This window comes from Aplidium turbinatum, chromosome 12 (genome assembly GCF_918807975.1).
Source record: "Aplidium turbinatum chromosome 12, kaAplTurb1.1, whole genome shotgun sequence".
Taxonomy (NCBI): Eukaryota; Metazoa; Chordata; class Ascidiacea; order Aplousobranchia; family Polyclinidae; genus Aplidium; species Aplidium turbinatum.
The window spans coordinates 2,708,270-2,724,094 of record NC_137483.1 but is presented as its reverse complement, the minus strand read 5'-3'; the positions used below and the strand labels follow the sequence as shown (position 1 = coordinate 2,724,094).

General features: G+C 41.1%; 1 protein-coding gene across 2 annotated transcripts in view; it reads right to left on the bottom strand.

Annotated features, from left to right (window-relative positions):
* Positions 1-15,825, bottom strand: part of LOC145780924 (uncharacterized) — a 31,046-nt gene that overhangs the window by 12,204 nt on the left and 3,017 nt on the right. The window contains exon 3 of one of the 2 annotated variants that reach the window (XM_082592588.1): positions 6,259-6,540. The exons of the other annotated variant lie outside the window; for it this stretch is intronic. Coding sequence (XP_082448714.1) covers positions 6,464-6,540 — 77 coding nt within the window. The 3' untranslated portion in view covers positions 6,259-6,463. The remainder of the gene's footprint in view (positions 1-6,258; positions 6,541-15,825) is intronic. 2 annotated transcript variants of the gene reach the window in all.

Below are 15,825 nucleotides of genomic sequence, written 5' to 3'. Positions count from 1 at the left end.
TCGTCTTTGCTCTCTTCTGCGGTATATTCAAAATGTCTCATTTCCTGGATCATGCTCCAGCCTGCGCATTCTTTAACGATTGCTGTCTGCACCTTGTTGTCATCATTATATGCTTTGGTCATCAGCAAATAGATATCCACCATTTCACGCCATTGGTGATAGGACTCGGCAAGGTTGCTGTCCAGTGGATCAAGTGGTGGGGGCAGTCTATGTTGGCGATCTGACATCTTGTCTGTCTATGACGCTGGTTAAATTTAACCTTAGTGCCACTTCTATCTGTATGTCTTCGATTTGCTGACGCTACGGCTGAGTTCAAAAATCTTACGCTGCCACCATGTTTATTATGTCTCGAGCTTTATTGCGAACGTTGTTGGTACGAAGCACTTCAGTAACAGAATGAATGCGTGAATGCGTGTCACAAAATGGCGGTAACGGATTAGCTCAAGTGGTGGTAGAATAGAAAAAGGCGAAGTGACTGATCTCAAGACAGATACTGCGTTGCGCAATGATATGACGTCATCAACAGTCACTTTCATTAAAAGTGTTCTAATTTCGCCCCTAAAGGTCACATCTGTACCGGACCTAAATTATCCTTTCAACTGCTCTACGTGCAGTGACGCAATCGTTGATGATACGATCTTCGGTCTGTTGTTCAGTAAAATCAGGAATCTACTGCCCTTAATGCATTCACCAATACTGTAGTATCACTCTGTCATCGTGCACTACAAGATCAGCCAATGCAGACACCTGTGCCTTGCTTGATGAATTGAAGGAAGAACAAATCAAATGGACAAGGGAATCGAACACAGTACCTATTGATCTGTAGTCACATTTAAACAAGCATGGCATATGGGAAAAGAAGTGGGACGTAAAACAACCCAAAATATTGATGTTCATCGTCGTCGTCGTCGTGAGACCCTCTGGGGCCGAGGGCCTACCCTTTTACCACGCCCGTTTCATTATGTTCCAGGACTAAGCTGGAAGGCTACTAGAGAGCAGCCAGTCTTTTTGTTTCATCATCCAAGACACACAGACTTTCCACTCCATTAGGTAGCTACAGCTGACCACTATGGTGCAATGGTGCAATCTTTGATAATGCGGTCTGTGGTCTGTTCCTTAGCACCACACTCACAGGTAGAGGAAGAAGCCTTTCCTAATTGGTGCATGGTTGAGCGGAAAAGCCCAACGCCCGTGCGGAGACAGTTGGGGCGTCAGACCTGTACTTGTAGGGTCAGGCCGGTGGGACGGGTGTCAACATCGGGCAGTGTTGTGCGCGATAACTCATTTTTCAGTTAAGCGATAACGATAATCGATAAACAAAAAATGCCTAAAGGGATAACGATAAACGATAAATCAAAAAAAAGTTGAGCGATAACGATAAACGATAAATTATCGCCGATAATGTCCGATAACGATAATTTTTTTTTTCTTGATTAGCGCTGCCCCATCCTATGCAGCACGAATTGTTTTCATCAACATGCCGAAAAATCGAACATTAAAACTGTAAAGGACAAAACTTTTTGTAAGTTATGCATAAATAGAATCGCAATAGCGGTAGTGGGTATCGAATCTTCAACCTCTTGATCCAGAATCAAACCATTGAAGTAACCGCTGTGCTTATTATTATACCTTCAGATACCAGTTGGATGCTTTTATCAATTGAGTTACACTGCCGCTTACGTGCAGTAGGCAAAATAATTAAATCAAATGAAAATACCATAAAAAATTCCAAACTTTGTATTTTGCTTTCTGCTTAAAGGGCTGTTTACAGCAAAGTCAGCAATAATTGAAAAAATTCCCAAAAACGCAAAATGCTTGAAAATTTATCAGTAATCTTAAGCGTTATTGGTAGTAAAAATGTGCATACTGTGAAATCCATCAAGCTTGTCAAATTAGTCGTGTTTGTTTAAGAACAATAACATAATTATCGTAATTTACTGATAATTTCAGATAATTTTTTTTTGTTTTCTTTGTGAACACCATCATTAAAGCAATGGCAGAACGCTGAGTTATTGAGATAAGAATTACAATGTAGCCTAGGCACTGTATTAGTGGGAATAAAAATATTTGATTGAGGTAGGCTATGTCGCATAGGTAGGCTACAGTAAATGAGAAAGGTTATACTATATTTAGCATAATTTTACCACGCAACTCGATCCGCCTATTGTCATGCAAAAACTACTACAAGATGCAAAAAATGTGATGTCGGTCTGCATGTTAAATGCTTCAAGCAATATCATATTCCGCAATGACTTGTTTCAGTGATGTTGTGTTACTTTGCTAATTTTCATCTTCATATTTTTTGAACTTTCATTTCAATAAAATGCTCGATTACAATAATGACATGACAAGACATGAACAAGACATTTCCCATTTATCACTTTGAGCGTTAAGTAAAATGTAATAACGCGCATTACGCACAAGAAACTTGTGAAATTTGATAACGGGTTTGCCTAGCGTCTTATATATAGGACGGCTTTTTTCTCAAAAAGTACACACACAATTAGGAAAAAAATAAATGTGATATGTTTTTTAGGTCATAATTATACAATATTTAAATTTTCCGAATTTTTTTTTAAGTAGCCTACTTTCACTTTAGCCACAAATGGGTTAACTTTTTAAGTTAAATGGCACTTATGCATTTGGTTATTATTTTTGGAAGTTATATCGCTAAGCTAGAAAAAAAATCGATCTTACAGTCTATACCCGATCTTGTGTTGTTATTGTGTGTAAATTTTGTCTTTTAATCTGAGTTTGTGACGTAACCGCACGTCTCAAGGCAAATTCTTGCAATTTTAGTTAATCTACTCATCTAAAGATTTAATGCGCTTAAAACAGTAAGTTTCATGTTTTGGATAGAGAGATTTTATTTTTTTACGGCAATTACTAAAAACTAACACTTTCAACGAAAAAAGAAAACACAAGAATAAAATAGTTGATGGTGAGGTGGCGCGAAAGACCATGTTTCCGATGTAATAGCGGCCTCGTATGTAGCATGCATTGCAATTTGCAACTCTTAAAATTATTGTGTTGTCAGGGCCGTCGCTGCAGAGGGGCGTGCCCCCTTCCCTGATAACGACCTGTGCACACACACTTCAGGCACTGAAGAAGAACTGGTTTTAATTTTAGTTTCATTAACTAGATGGCTAGTAGCCTAAAAATATTAGCCTACTTTTCATGATCTTTCCACTTGTGTGTTGATCCGAAATAAATTTATCGGCGATTCATTACTATCGGCGATAATCAAATATTGCCTTTGGCGATAACGATAAACGATAACTGAAAAATACTTGAGCGATAACGATAAGCGATAAAAATTTATCGCCGATAATTATCGCCGATAATGCCCATCACTGGCATCGGGGATGACCAAATGGACTGTGATGGTGCTTGACTTCCATTGGGAGTTCCATTTATGGTTTTCCTAATTAGCCGCAGAGATGTTTTATCCACTAGCTTTGTTGATCAGGTTGAGCGGCTGGCACGAATGGGCGTCTTGATTTCAGTCGACGATGGTGATCTCTTGGGGAGCAGAAATCTTGGAATAAAGAAGACGGTTGGGCTCGAATGCCCGTCGACCGAGAGACAAAGTGCCTTCTTTTCGAAAAAGCTCACCGGGTTGGATGATAGCAAGAATGGGAAGATTTTCCAATAGTTGTTTGGTTTTGAATCTTTATCTTCGGACTGACAAAGCCTTGATTGGTTATTCCTGGTAGTTTCGCATACTTGTAGAGGCTCTTGACGCAGGGCCGGTTAACGAGATTGGCAGAGTGAAGTTTTCCAATTGTTGAAGTGTTGTTTCCGGGGAATTATTCCATTCACTAGGTGCCACTGAATGGAGAGCAGTCCTGAAATGCGTTGCTCAAGCGCACACCCCGAGAGTGGAACTTGCGCCGCGTGATCTTGAGCTGGGCGCGTAACCACTCAGCTAACGGGGCGTGTGGGACGCAGGCATCCGGTCATTTTGTGCAGGGCTCTGTTGATAGCAGTGTCGATGTTGTGGCAGTGAGCACTGCTGCACCAAACAGGTGGACAGTACTCTGCTGAAAAGTAGACAAGGGCGAAGGCTGCTATAAGTAAAACGTCAGCCCTCGCTCCCAAGCTGGAGCCTGCCAAGCGCTTGTGCAGCGCAGCACGCGATGAAAATTTCTTGCGCAGTGACAACGAATGGTGGCGGTACGTGAGCGATCTGTCTAATGTCACGCCAAGGTATTTTGGTTCGTGGCAGAAAGAAAGTGATTTTCCGTTGTTCAAGACATTCAGCTCACGATCAGCTTCCCAGTAATATAGATGGAAAGCTGCTGCCACAGTTTGGGTTTCGCTGAGTTTCAGTCTCCATTTCGAGAGATAAGCTGAGGTTTTTTTATGTTGTGGCTTAGGGTGTCGTCAAAATTTTCCCACAAATTTGTGGAGTGGAGAATTTGCCAGGTCGTCCGCGTATGCGTATTTTGAGGAAACCGTGCTTTGTAGGTCCCTGTAGGACATCACTGATCCCTGTTGGACGCCATTTTTCTTGCGTTTCAGTCTGCTTTGCCGTTAGTTGCCGGTGGTGAGAGTGAAGCGATTCCTGACAAGTTCTATGGTCATGTGGACTATATTATGTCGGTTTGCCGTGCTTTCTGCTTAGGGTAGACCCAGCTAACGTGTAGTTGGGAACAGCTAGCCTATCTGCAGAGGTACAGTGGGTCTCTTGAAGGAGGATGGCGAGTGCCGGGTTGGTATGGGCAAGCTGCTGCTCTATAACTTTGATCTTGCTTCTGGTGTAGCCTTCTATGTTGAGCTGCAGGTTGGTGGGGTGTCTGAAATTGTCCATTGCCCTCTGCCGCTGTGCCGTCCGGGTGGAGGCTCTTGGTTGACAAGTTTCGTTTCTCATTTGCCGCACTCGCAGGGCTATATGAAAGAGCCAGACTCCACTTGTTCATGTTAGAATGATAGCGGCCGAGTCCTGTTCGAATTCCATTGAGCTTGACCCAAGTCGGCCGGAGCTGGTCCATACTAAGCGAGCGCGCCACCGGATGAGGTATAAAATCACGTGGTTTGGTATGGGTGATACACCATGCTGTGTTTCAATAAGTGTCTCCATATAATGTGCTGCACTGGTGGTATGAACACTGTAATAATCGTCAACAGGTGTAGTCAACTAACAACACGCAATGCTTCGGATGAGACCATGGAATGCTCGGTCGTGGTTGAGAGGAAGAGCTGAACACTCAACATGATACTTGTTTGAAAACCACAAAACAATCCCTCAAACAAATTCCTCAAAGAAGGAGATATACTAAAAACATTACCAAAGAGAAAGTTAGTCCCTTACGTAAGGTTTTATCTGTGAATTGGATGCAAGCGCACTGTAACAGAACAAAATTTCGATCAAGAAAATGAAGTATCTTCTGACAGGTGAAATGAAGTAACAAAATTTCGATGCTTTTTTCAAGTTTCCGGCCCTCAGTCCTCAGAAGAGGTTCCAGATTCTTTAAATCATTCACCTATTTCTGCGTAGTGGACGTTGCATGGCTACCACAAGACAGTAGTACGGATAGGTGGTACAAGGACTAGAGTATAAGGACTGAGGAGCACTTTTTTCTCGTTGCTTTTGCAAAAATGGTTCGCTCTGGAAAATTTTCCAAGAGTAACTTGAAACACAAGTGAATTAGCGACAGTTTAGATTGAGCTCGATTACCTTGTGAATTATAGACTTTTTATATTAATAGCCTATTTATAAGTATATGCGTATTGCTTATAGCTTAACCTGACAAAAATTTTTCTATGGTAAAATGAGCAATGGCCTGTGGTAAGTTAAGCAACTTCTCAATCTTAGTTCAATTAAAGTTGCATGCTTTATATTGTTCTGATTTTGGCGACAAATATTTAAAAAAGTACAAGACTAACCAATCTAAACTTTTTATAAAATGTATATCAACACCTTTTTATACCAACCCAAACAAAAACAAACTTGATTTACATAATGTAACAAATAATTTATTCATTTTTTGCAAAAGGAAAAAAAGTTGGAGTTTTTGACGTAAACAATATAATTGCATCCCATGGTAAAATGCGAATCTCACCGGACATAACAAGTATAGACTGAAGTGGCATTATGGGTGATATATTCATGACACAGAAAAAATAAATTCTGCCCATTTGTTTTTCCAAAAACAGTAGTTGCTCATCTTACCCCATTGCACACTTTACCTCAGTCTCCCCAACATACCGACCATGGATTTAATAAAAATCTATTTTAGAATTGACTTTATTCACCTGGACAGTTCTTCCAAGAGGTATTCCTTTCACTAAGTTTGAACAACGTTTGTTTCTGCGTTTTCCCTTGCAATATTTTTTGCACATCCTTGGACGTTTCGAAGAGTCTGCATCGAAGTCTTGTTGAGTTATTCTGCTTTGATCCGTTTCCCGATTCACTACGCTTCTCAGCAACGCTGTGACATCACCAGTAGTGACGTCATCATCACCCAAGCTCAAAGAATGAACTTGGTTCATGTATGGGACATTTCAAAAGGTGGCATCTGGCACATGTCCTTAAAGCTAAACACAGAAAAATGATAATGCTCAGTTATGGAATTCATATACTTAAACAAAAGTTTCCACAAAACTCAGTCTGTTGCTTAAACCAGCCAACTTTGTGCACAACGAAACAACCAGGTCGAGAGGCACTGGTTCGATTCGAGGTGTGCGATTAAGCAACGCTTTAGGCCGCTCACCATTCAGAGACACCTAGTGAATGAAATAGTTTATAGTCAACAACATTTCAACAATCGGAAACTACATTTTTATTTAAATCTTTTTTTTTTAATTATTATAATGTTTCTTGACGGCAGACTGTACCACAACTCGGTAGACTACGTGTTTTGCCCATGAAACTGGGCTCAGCGGTATTGCACCACAGCTGCTGTCCACTGATGTAGTGTAGTGTAAAGGCATAATACATGTTATGCCCTGAGATGCTACGCAATGGTAATTACGCAGCACTGTGCGCGTACCTGCCGTTGGGCGACGCAAGAACTGCTAAGTGAGCGATGACTGAGGGTTTTGTGATTCATTCGAGACTAACACAACATGGTGTCAGAAGTGAGATAAAATGTCACATCAGATAATGTTACCAGATGCGTTTAACTGGCAACATAACGAGTGGGCCAGTGGATTAAAAGGTTCGAACGATATAGGCAAGCATCCCAATTAGCGTCGAAACCTGAAAAAGTGCAAGTCAACTCTCTAGTCTATTTGCTAGGAAGCAAAGGCGAGGATGTGTTTTTTTCATTTAAGTTATCAGAGGCCGATTCGATCAACTACGACGTAGTCAAGGAACGCTTCAACAACCATTTCAAACTGCGCAATAACGTAATTTTTGAATTAGCAGTATTCAACCGCCGAGATCAACTGCCATGCGAGCGCTTTAATCACTATGTTACTTCTCTGTATGGCATGATAAAAAATGTCAGTATGGCGCTATGTCTGATCAGCTACTGCGAGACAGACTCGTCGTAGGAATTACAAATAAGTCGCTGTCCGAACGCATGCAAATGGACCCAGAGTTAACTTTACAAAAAGCTATCGACGCCGCACGACACGCAAAAAGCATTGCAGAGCAACAAGGTGAACTTCAAGGTAGAGTGGAGAAAAATTTCGACTACGTGGACGGGGTTGAAAGAAAACGTCGCAATAAGTTTTTCCCGAAGCGAGAATGCTGCCAACGATGTGGTAGAAATAAACATTACGATAACGAAAAATGTCCAGCTGAATTCAATGCTTGTTTTAAATGTTCAAAGATAGGCCACTTTGCAAGACAATGCCGCAGCAATAAATACCAGGAAGTCTCGTCGACATCAGCTGATAAAGTCGTAACTAGTTACGAAGAGGAAAAGACGTCTTACTTAGGTGAAATAAATGAGTCTTCAACGAGTAATTGGACTGTGCCTATTAAAATTTACAACGACTTCATTGATTTTAAAGTAGATACAGGAGCGGATGTTACAGTTATACCAAAAACCTTAATTAAAGATTTCCAAAAGCTTCAATTGATAAAACCTGACCAAAGGTTAGAAGGACTCGATGGACAAACGTTGAACATCGTCGGATACTTCGACTACTACGTATCCTACAAAAAACGTGCGGCATGGCAAAAATTTTATGTTACATATTCAGGTAGCAGAGCCTTGCTCGGAAAACCTGCCATAGAGGAATTAATTGTAGTTAAATTTGTGAATAATCTCGACCTAGAATCAGATAAATACAAAAAGGCATTCCCATACTTGTTCGGAAAATTGGGATATCTCGAGGGGGAGTACAACATAAAAATTTGTGACAATGCCGAACCTTACCAAGTGTCCGTAGCGAGAAGAGTCGCTATCCCTCTACTTCCAAAAGTTAAAGGTGAAATTGATCAAATGGTTAAAGATGGTCATATCGGAAGTTAATGAACCAATAGATTGGTGTTCAGGGATGGTCGTCGTCCCAAAGAAAAACGGCAAACTACGCATATGTGTCGATTACCATCAACTCAACAAATGCGTGAAACGTGAAAAACACCCGTTACCCTGTGTAGATCAAGTTTTAGGCCAACTGGCAGGTGCAAAATATTTTTCTAAGTTAGATGCAAAATCGGGTTTCTGGCAAATCAAACTATGAACGCAGTCAAAACTGTTGACAACGTTTATTACACCGTTCGGACGATTCTGCTTTAATCGTTTGCCATTCGGGATATCAAGTGCCCCAGAGTATTTCCAACGACGAATGTCCCAAATCGTTGGAGGTATTGAGGGAGTGGTTTGTGAAATGGACGATATTTTAGTTTTTGGAACCACCAAGAACGAACATGACGACAGGCTGCGCAAAATAATGAGTAGAATACAAAAGTGTGGATTAACATTAAACAAAGAATGCGAGTTTTGTAAAACGTCGATACAGTTTCAAGGTCACGTCATCGACAGCGAAGGAATCCGTGCCGATCCAGACAAGGTGAAAGCCATACGCGATATGGGTGCTCCAACAAACGTAAGCGAAGTTCGAAGATTCCTCGGTATGGTCAATCAATTAGTGAAGTTTTCCTCAGAAATTTCAGAAGCAGCTAAGCCGCTGAGAGAATTACTCACCAAGAATTCTGTGTGGGCTTGGAAAGAGGAGCAAGAGAAGTCCTTTGTTAAAGTGAAGCAGTTATGTTGTTTCACAAAAATATTGTGTTTTTACGATCCAACAAGAGAAACAATTGTTTCAGCAGATGCTAGTTCATTTGGATTAGGGGCAGTTTTGCTTCAGAAACAACAGAATGGTGATTGGCGCCCTGTATGCTTTGCTTCGCGTTCTTTGAGTACCGCAGAACAGAACTATGCTCAAATCGAAAAGGAGGCCCTAGGTGTCACTTGGGTATGTGAGACGTTTTCTGATGACGTCATAGGACTGAAGTTTGTTGTCCAAACTGATCACAAGCCATTAGTTGCAATCTTAGGAGCAAAGTCGTTAGCAGTATTGACGCCACGACTGCAACGGTTTCGGATTCTCCTAATGCGTTTTTTTATTCTGTTATGCACATTCCAGGAAAAGACCTAATCCTTGCAGACGCACTCTCTAGAGCTCCGGTAGAGCCACCTTCCTAAACAGACGAAGATGACTGTCAGCAGGTCCACGCTTTCGTCTGTTCTTTTGTTGAATCTCTGCCAGCTACGGAGAGTCGTCTACAACAAATCAAAGAACGTCTGGCTGATGACTCAGTGTGCTGTGAGATTATGCATTATTGCACAAATGAATGGCCGACCTTAAGTAAGTTAGGCCCAAAACTAAAAGTATTTTATCCCTTTAGAAGCGAATTGTCCGTACACGATGGATTGCTACTTCGAGGAACAAGATTAGTGATTCCCGTTTCATTACGATTGGATATCCTGGAGAAAATCCACGAAGGCCACATGGGAATCGTCAAGTGTCGCCAACGAGCTCGCGATGCAATTTGGTGGCCAGGAATGAATAAACAATTCGAGGAAATGGTGAGGAGTTGTGTTTGTTGCGCGGAACATTCCCGCAATCGGTGTGAACCAATGCTGCCCGTGGAAAGACCGAGCAGACCATGGCAAAAAATAGCAAGTGATCTATTTGAGTTCAAAGGTAAGAAGTGTCTTTTACTGATAAACTATTTTTCGAGATGGATTGAACTATCCTTGTTATCGAGTACAACATCTCCTTCCATCATTAATCACATGAAGTCTATGTTTTCTCGTTATGGCATTCCCGAGATACTAGTTTCTGACAACGGCCCGCAGTATAAGAGCCGAGACTTTTCAAACTTTGTAGAAGATTTTAGCATAACTCATGTTACGTTTAGTCCTAGATATCCACAATCTAATGGCGAAGCCGAAAGAGCCGTCAGAACCATGAAGACATTTTTCGACAAATGTAAAAATCCGTACTTGGCAACGCTGGCTTATCGTTCGACGCCATTGAGGAATGAATTTTCTCCATCAGAGTTGATGATGGGCCGCAAGCTCCGGACAAAACTTTCATGTTTTCCCGACAACTTGCTGCCAAATTGGCCAGATTTTGCACTTGTCCGTAAGCTTGACCTTGAGGATCAAATCTAACAAAAAAAAGACTTTGACCGTAACCATGGAGCGAGACCGCTACCCACCCTCCATCCAGGTGATGAGGTGTTTGTTAGAGACAGCAGTGCCACGCAGAAGGGGGTCGTGAGAAACGAGTATGACGCCAAACGGTCATACATCATAGACACCAATCAAGGAACATCAGTTCGTAGAAACCGCAGCGCATTGGTAAAAATACCACAGGCTGGTGAATTTGACATAAGTAGTAGGCCTAGCGTGAAATGTGAAATCTCTCATTCTATTAACAATCACTTAGTTAACAACGAAGCAAACACAGATACTAGCGACGTCCAATCTAGAAGAACAAGATCCGGCAGGATCTCAAAACCACCTGAACGCTTGTCATATTAACTGCTTACGTCTTGTTCTGTACGTCTTGTGTTTTTTTTTTTTAGGGGGGGGGGGGAGATAATGTAGGACTATAGTTGTGTCTTACTAGTGCATATTGTTTTAATTTACCATATTTCCTTGAAAGTGTCTCACGATAAGAAAGTTGACAACGTTCCGCGAAGTTTCATGATTGTTTAACTTGTATAGGCTACATGAGACTTGCTCACAGAAGTTTAACTGATCTTATTTAATACCGTACCCTATTATCTTCCCATAAACCGTGTGAAAACTTATTCTGTTTATTGTACTGTATTTGCAACGTGTGGTTATACACCTGTTTCTGTATGGTGTCTTTACAATACCTCGATGCTTGGGCGGAGATGTAGTGTGAAGGCATAATACATGTTATGCCCTGAGACGCCACGCAATGGTAATTACGCAGCACTGTGCGCGTACCTGCCGTTGGGCGACGCAAGAACTGCTACGTGAGCGATGACTGAGGTTTTTGTGATTCATTCGAGACTAACACAACATGGTGTCACTTATTCAGGGTTGCACTCCTGGGGGGCTCGGGGGGGGCTCAGCCCCCCGAAATACGAAAAGGTTTGATGTAGGGGGGGCTCAGGGGGGGCTCGTTCAAGCTTCCATTTTTCAGCTTTTCTGGCTGAACAACAACTTCTCGACTGAACAAGTAACACTTTAACAGCTTTCTCACAACAGAACTGCAAAAAAACACGAACATAAGTTGATAGCAATCGCCAATTATCACTTTTGTCAGAAACTCTCCAGACTAGGAATATCAACTTCGTAGTAGCTAATCGTCATGTCAAATGGACTGTTAATTCTCTACTTCAAATAAAAAAAGCTATTCAAGAAGGAAAGTATTCGTTTGATGAAGTTGTTAACTTGAGTTCCGGAAGTACAAAAAACTACTCCTTTAAAGGCACAACATTAGACCAGTTCAAAGCTCGACGTAGAGACTACCCTTCTTTTGATCGTAATCGGTTTATTCAAGCTTTGATCGACAACATTGGAAGCAGGATGGTGGACACCAACAATGAAAATTCTGTGAAGAGCTTGGAAATTATTGTACCAGAGTTATGGCCTGCTGCAGTCGAAGTTCCATGGCAAGAAGGGGAGCAGAGATTACGAAAAATAGAGGAGAGATTTCATGTTATCACTCCCATTTCCGATTTTCGATTGTATGTTGACAATCCTTGTCATATACCAGATACGATAAAGTTGCTCAAGAACGTAGTACTAAACATGATTGCTATAAGTTCTGCTGAAGCCGAACGTGGATTTTCACAAATGAACTTGGTCATCACACCGCTACGATCACGGCTGACCAATGACCATATCACTTGTTTCAGCATTGTTGTTCATCAGCATCAATGGACCACCTCCTCATTTATGGAATGGCACTGCGGCAACTCAGAAGTGGTTGCAAACTCATCGGTCGGCTGTGGATATTCAAGTTAAGCATTCTAAGCTGCCCACATTGAATGAACTCAGATCTCTGCAAAAACTGTTTGCTGGCTAAAATCAAGGACTGTCGTGGTGCTTTTAACTTAGCCCATAAAACCAAAGACCTGGCAGACAGGCTATTTGTTTTGTGTAATCTCGTTTGCACCAACTTGGAATATGCTTTTGCTGTAATTGGAGTTTTTTAAACTCTTCGTTAATAACTAAATGAGATGTTAGTGTAACTGTCACATTGGCAGCTTATTGGTTCTTACATAGCAAATCTGCAACTACAAGCGCTCATTTCAAGAATTGCATTTCCTTACTTTCCTATTGCAGTCAACGTTTTTGCAAGTGTGCTTAGGATTGGCTCATACAAATAAGTTTACAATTGAGTTAAGAGATTGGAATTAGCTCATGCAAATCGAGCTTCAAGTGTAGGCCTAGGCCTACGCAGTAAAAAAAAGCAAAGGAGATTGCAGTGTAGCAACCAAGCCAAATTTCAAACTTATAATTTTATATCGAATTCAACCACGTTTTCACGTTTTGTTGCTTCTACCTTTTTCTGTACTTCAAGCTATGTTTTAGCATGGGTTGTTTTTCGACATGATGTTCAGAAGTAAAAACATACTGAACAGAGTTTCCTTTTAAAAAAGATAAACATTGTTGGCTAACCTATACCGATTACTTATACATACTTTGTCTATAACAACACAGCTAAGTGTTAGAGCCCCCCCAAAAAAATTTTTAGGAATGCACCCCTGAGTGTCAGAAGTGAGATAAAATGTCACATCAGATAATGTTACCAGATGCGTTTAACTGGCAACATAACGAGTGGGGCCAGTGGATTAAAAGATTCGAACAATATAGGCAAGCATCCCAATTAGCGTCGAAACCTGAAAAAGTGCAAGTCAACTCTCTAGTCTATTTGCTAGGAAGCAAAGGCGAGGATGTGTTTTTTTTTCATTTAAGTTATCAGAGGCCGATTCGATCAACTACGACGTAGTCAAGGAACGCTTCAACAACCATTTCAAACTGCACAATAACGTAATTTTCGAATTAGCAGTATTCAACCGCCGAGATCAACCGCCATGCGAGCGCTTTAATGACTATGTTACTTCTCTGTATGGCATGATAGAAAAGTGTCAGTATGGCGCTATGTCTGATCAGCTACTGCGAGACAGACTCGTCGTAGGAATTACAAATAAGTCGCTGTCCGAACGCATGCAAATGGGCCCAGAGTTAACTTTACAAAAAGCTATCGACGTCGCACGACACGCAGAAAGCATTGCAGAGCAGGGTTACCAGATGTAAATTTAGCAAGGGGCAACTGCACGTTCAAAAAGGGCTAAAAAAGAACCAACTTCTAAAACAAGGGGCCAAAAATAGGGCCAACTCAATTTTCAAGTACTAAGAAGCAATTTCACTGAATTAGCAACACATTCTCAGCAATATAGCCACATATTTCACCTGTAAACAAAATAATTAAAGTAATACCTTAGTAAAAAGTTACTGTGTACACAAAAATAAGAAAAATCGACAAACAGTATTGTTTGAATTAGGAATCAATCTGCCAGTTTAACGTTATTTCCAGAAGTAGCACAGACAATGCAGCACTGAAACATACGGTAACATACGATACAGCATGTAGGATCATGCTTCTGGAGAGACACAACAATAACAAATAAACAATTTACAAAAAGGCATGCAGAGAATGTGATCCCAATAAATTCCATCGAGCAAGTTATCTAACAGTTAAATAAATAGCCTATTTCCTCATTCAATTCACCATCATCCTCCCATTCGAGTTCACAGCATACACAATGTCTGTGATAAGTTTTTCCCCATTTACCGTACTATTGTATTTCCTACCGCTCTCATATCCTGCTTTCTACTTCTTTGGCATCCTAGTCTTCCTGGATCAAGTCCAACAAACACAATAATAGTAAAACTTTGAAAACGGCCAATCAAGGTCTAAAAAAACTAAAGGGCTAACCTAAAATTTAAGGAACCAACTGGTTTTCAAAAGGGGCCAATATAAGCCAACCCAAAATTGGAGAGCTAACTGGATTTCAAATGGCCAGATTTCTGAAATTGGCCCCAAAAAGGCCAACCTGGCAATCCTTCAACTCACTAGAAAAAGGCCATGCTGATGTCAGACGCGTACTCGGTCAGAGCCCATAGGCGTAGCCAGGGGGGGGCGAAATGGCCATGCCCCCCCCCAAATTTTCGAAGTTTGGATTCCGAAGTTGAGCCCTTTGTTGAAAATATAATCAAATTTGTAGAAATTTATAACGTTTTCCAAGACATCTGGCTATTAACACCCCAAGGACTTGTTTTAGACACACAGAAAGACACCAATAAATTTTGCAAATCGTAAATCGCGCAAAATTTACTGGATTTACGTTTCTTTTAACTAATTTGTGGAAGCAATTTCAGAATGGCTTACTCTGTTAGGTTTTTCTGTAGCTGAGTTTTTGGTGTTCTCTAATTTTAGCCGCAGATGTTGCCCGTTCGTGTGTAAGAGCTACCTTTAATAAGTTAATAGCTGTTTATCTGCTAATAAATTTCATACAATTATTACCCTAAAAGTGTTTCCAGAAAGCGCTATAATCCAATATTCAAGTGTAATTTTGCAAACATTTTCCGGGGGGGCATGCCCACGGACCCCCCTAAAAAACGCGTGCCTTCGGCACGCTTTAACCCCCACCAGTTTCATTGCTTCCCCTTGCTCAAGCCACCAGGATACGCCACTGCACATCAGGTGCACATACGTGCATACGCCACTGCACATAAATCAAACACTTTGTCGTTCTCTTCAATTCATCAAATATTTGGCCCCCCCCAAATTTTTTTCCTGGCTACGCCACTGTCAGACCCGCGTATGAAAAGAAAACAGGATGAAAAATCAGAAAGTCAAAATTTGCCACAGCAATACGTTTTAATTTCCATATTGATGAAGCTTTACAGAAAAATCTAGGTAAGAGATCTCAGTCTGCTCAAAAAGAGCCAACAAAGAGCCAACGGACCAACCAAAAATTTGGGGGCCAAACAGCTTCAAAAAGAGCCAGATTTCTGAAAGTTGGCCCCAAACAGGCCAACCTGGTGAACTTCAAGGTGCAGAGCAACAAGGTGAACTTCAAAGTAGAGCGGAGAAAAATTTCGACTACGTGGACGGGGTTGAAAGAAAACGTCGCAATAAGTTCTTCCCGAATCGAGAATGCTGCCAACGATGTGGTAGAAATAAACATTACGAAAACGAAAAATTTCCAGCTGAATTCATTACTTGTTTTAAATGTTCAAAGATAGGCCACTTTGCAAGACAATGCCGCAGCAATAAATACCAGGAAGTCTCGTCGACATCAGCTGATAAAGTCGTAACTAGTTACGAAGAGGAAAAGACGTCTTACTTAGGTGAAATAAATGAGTC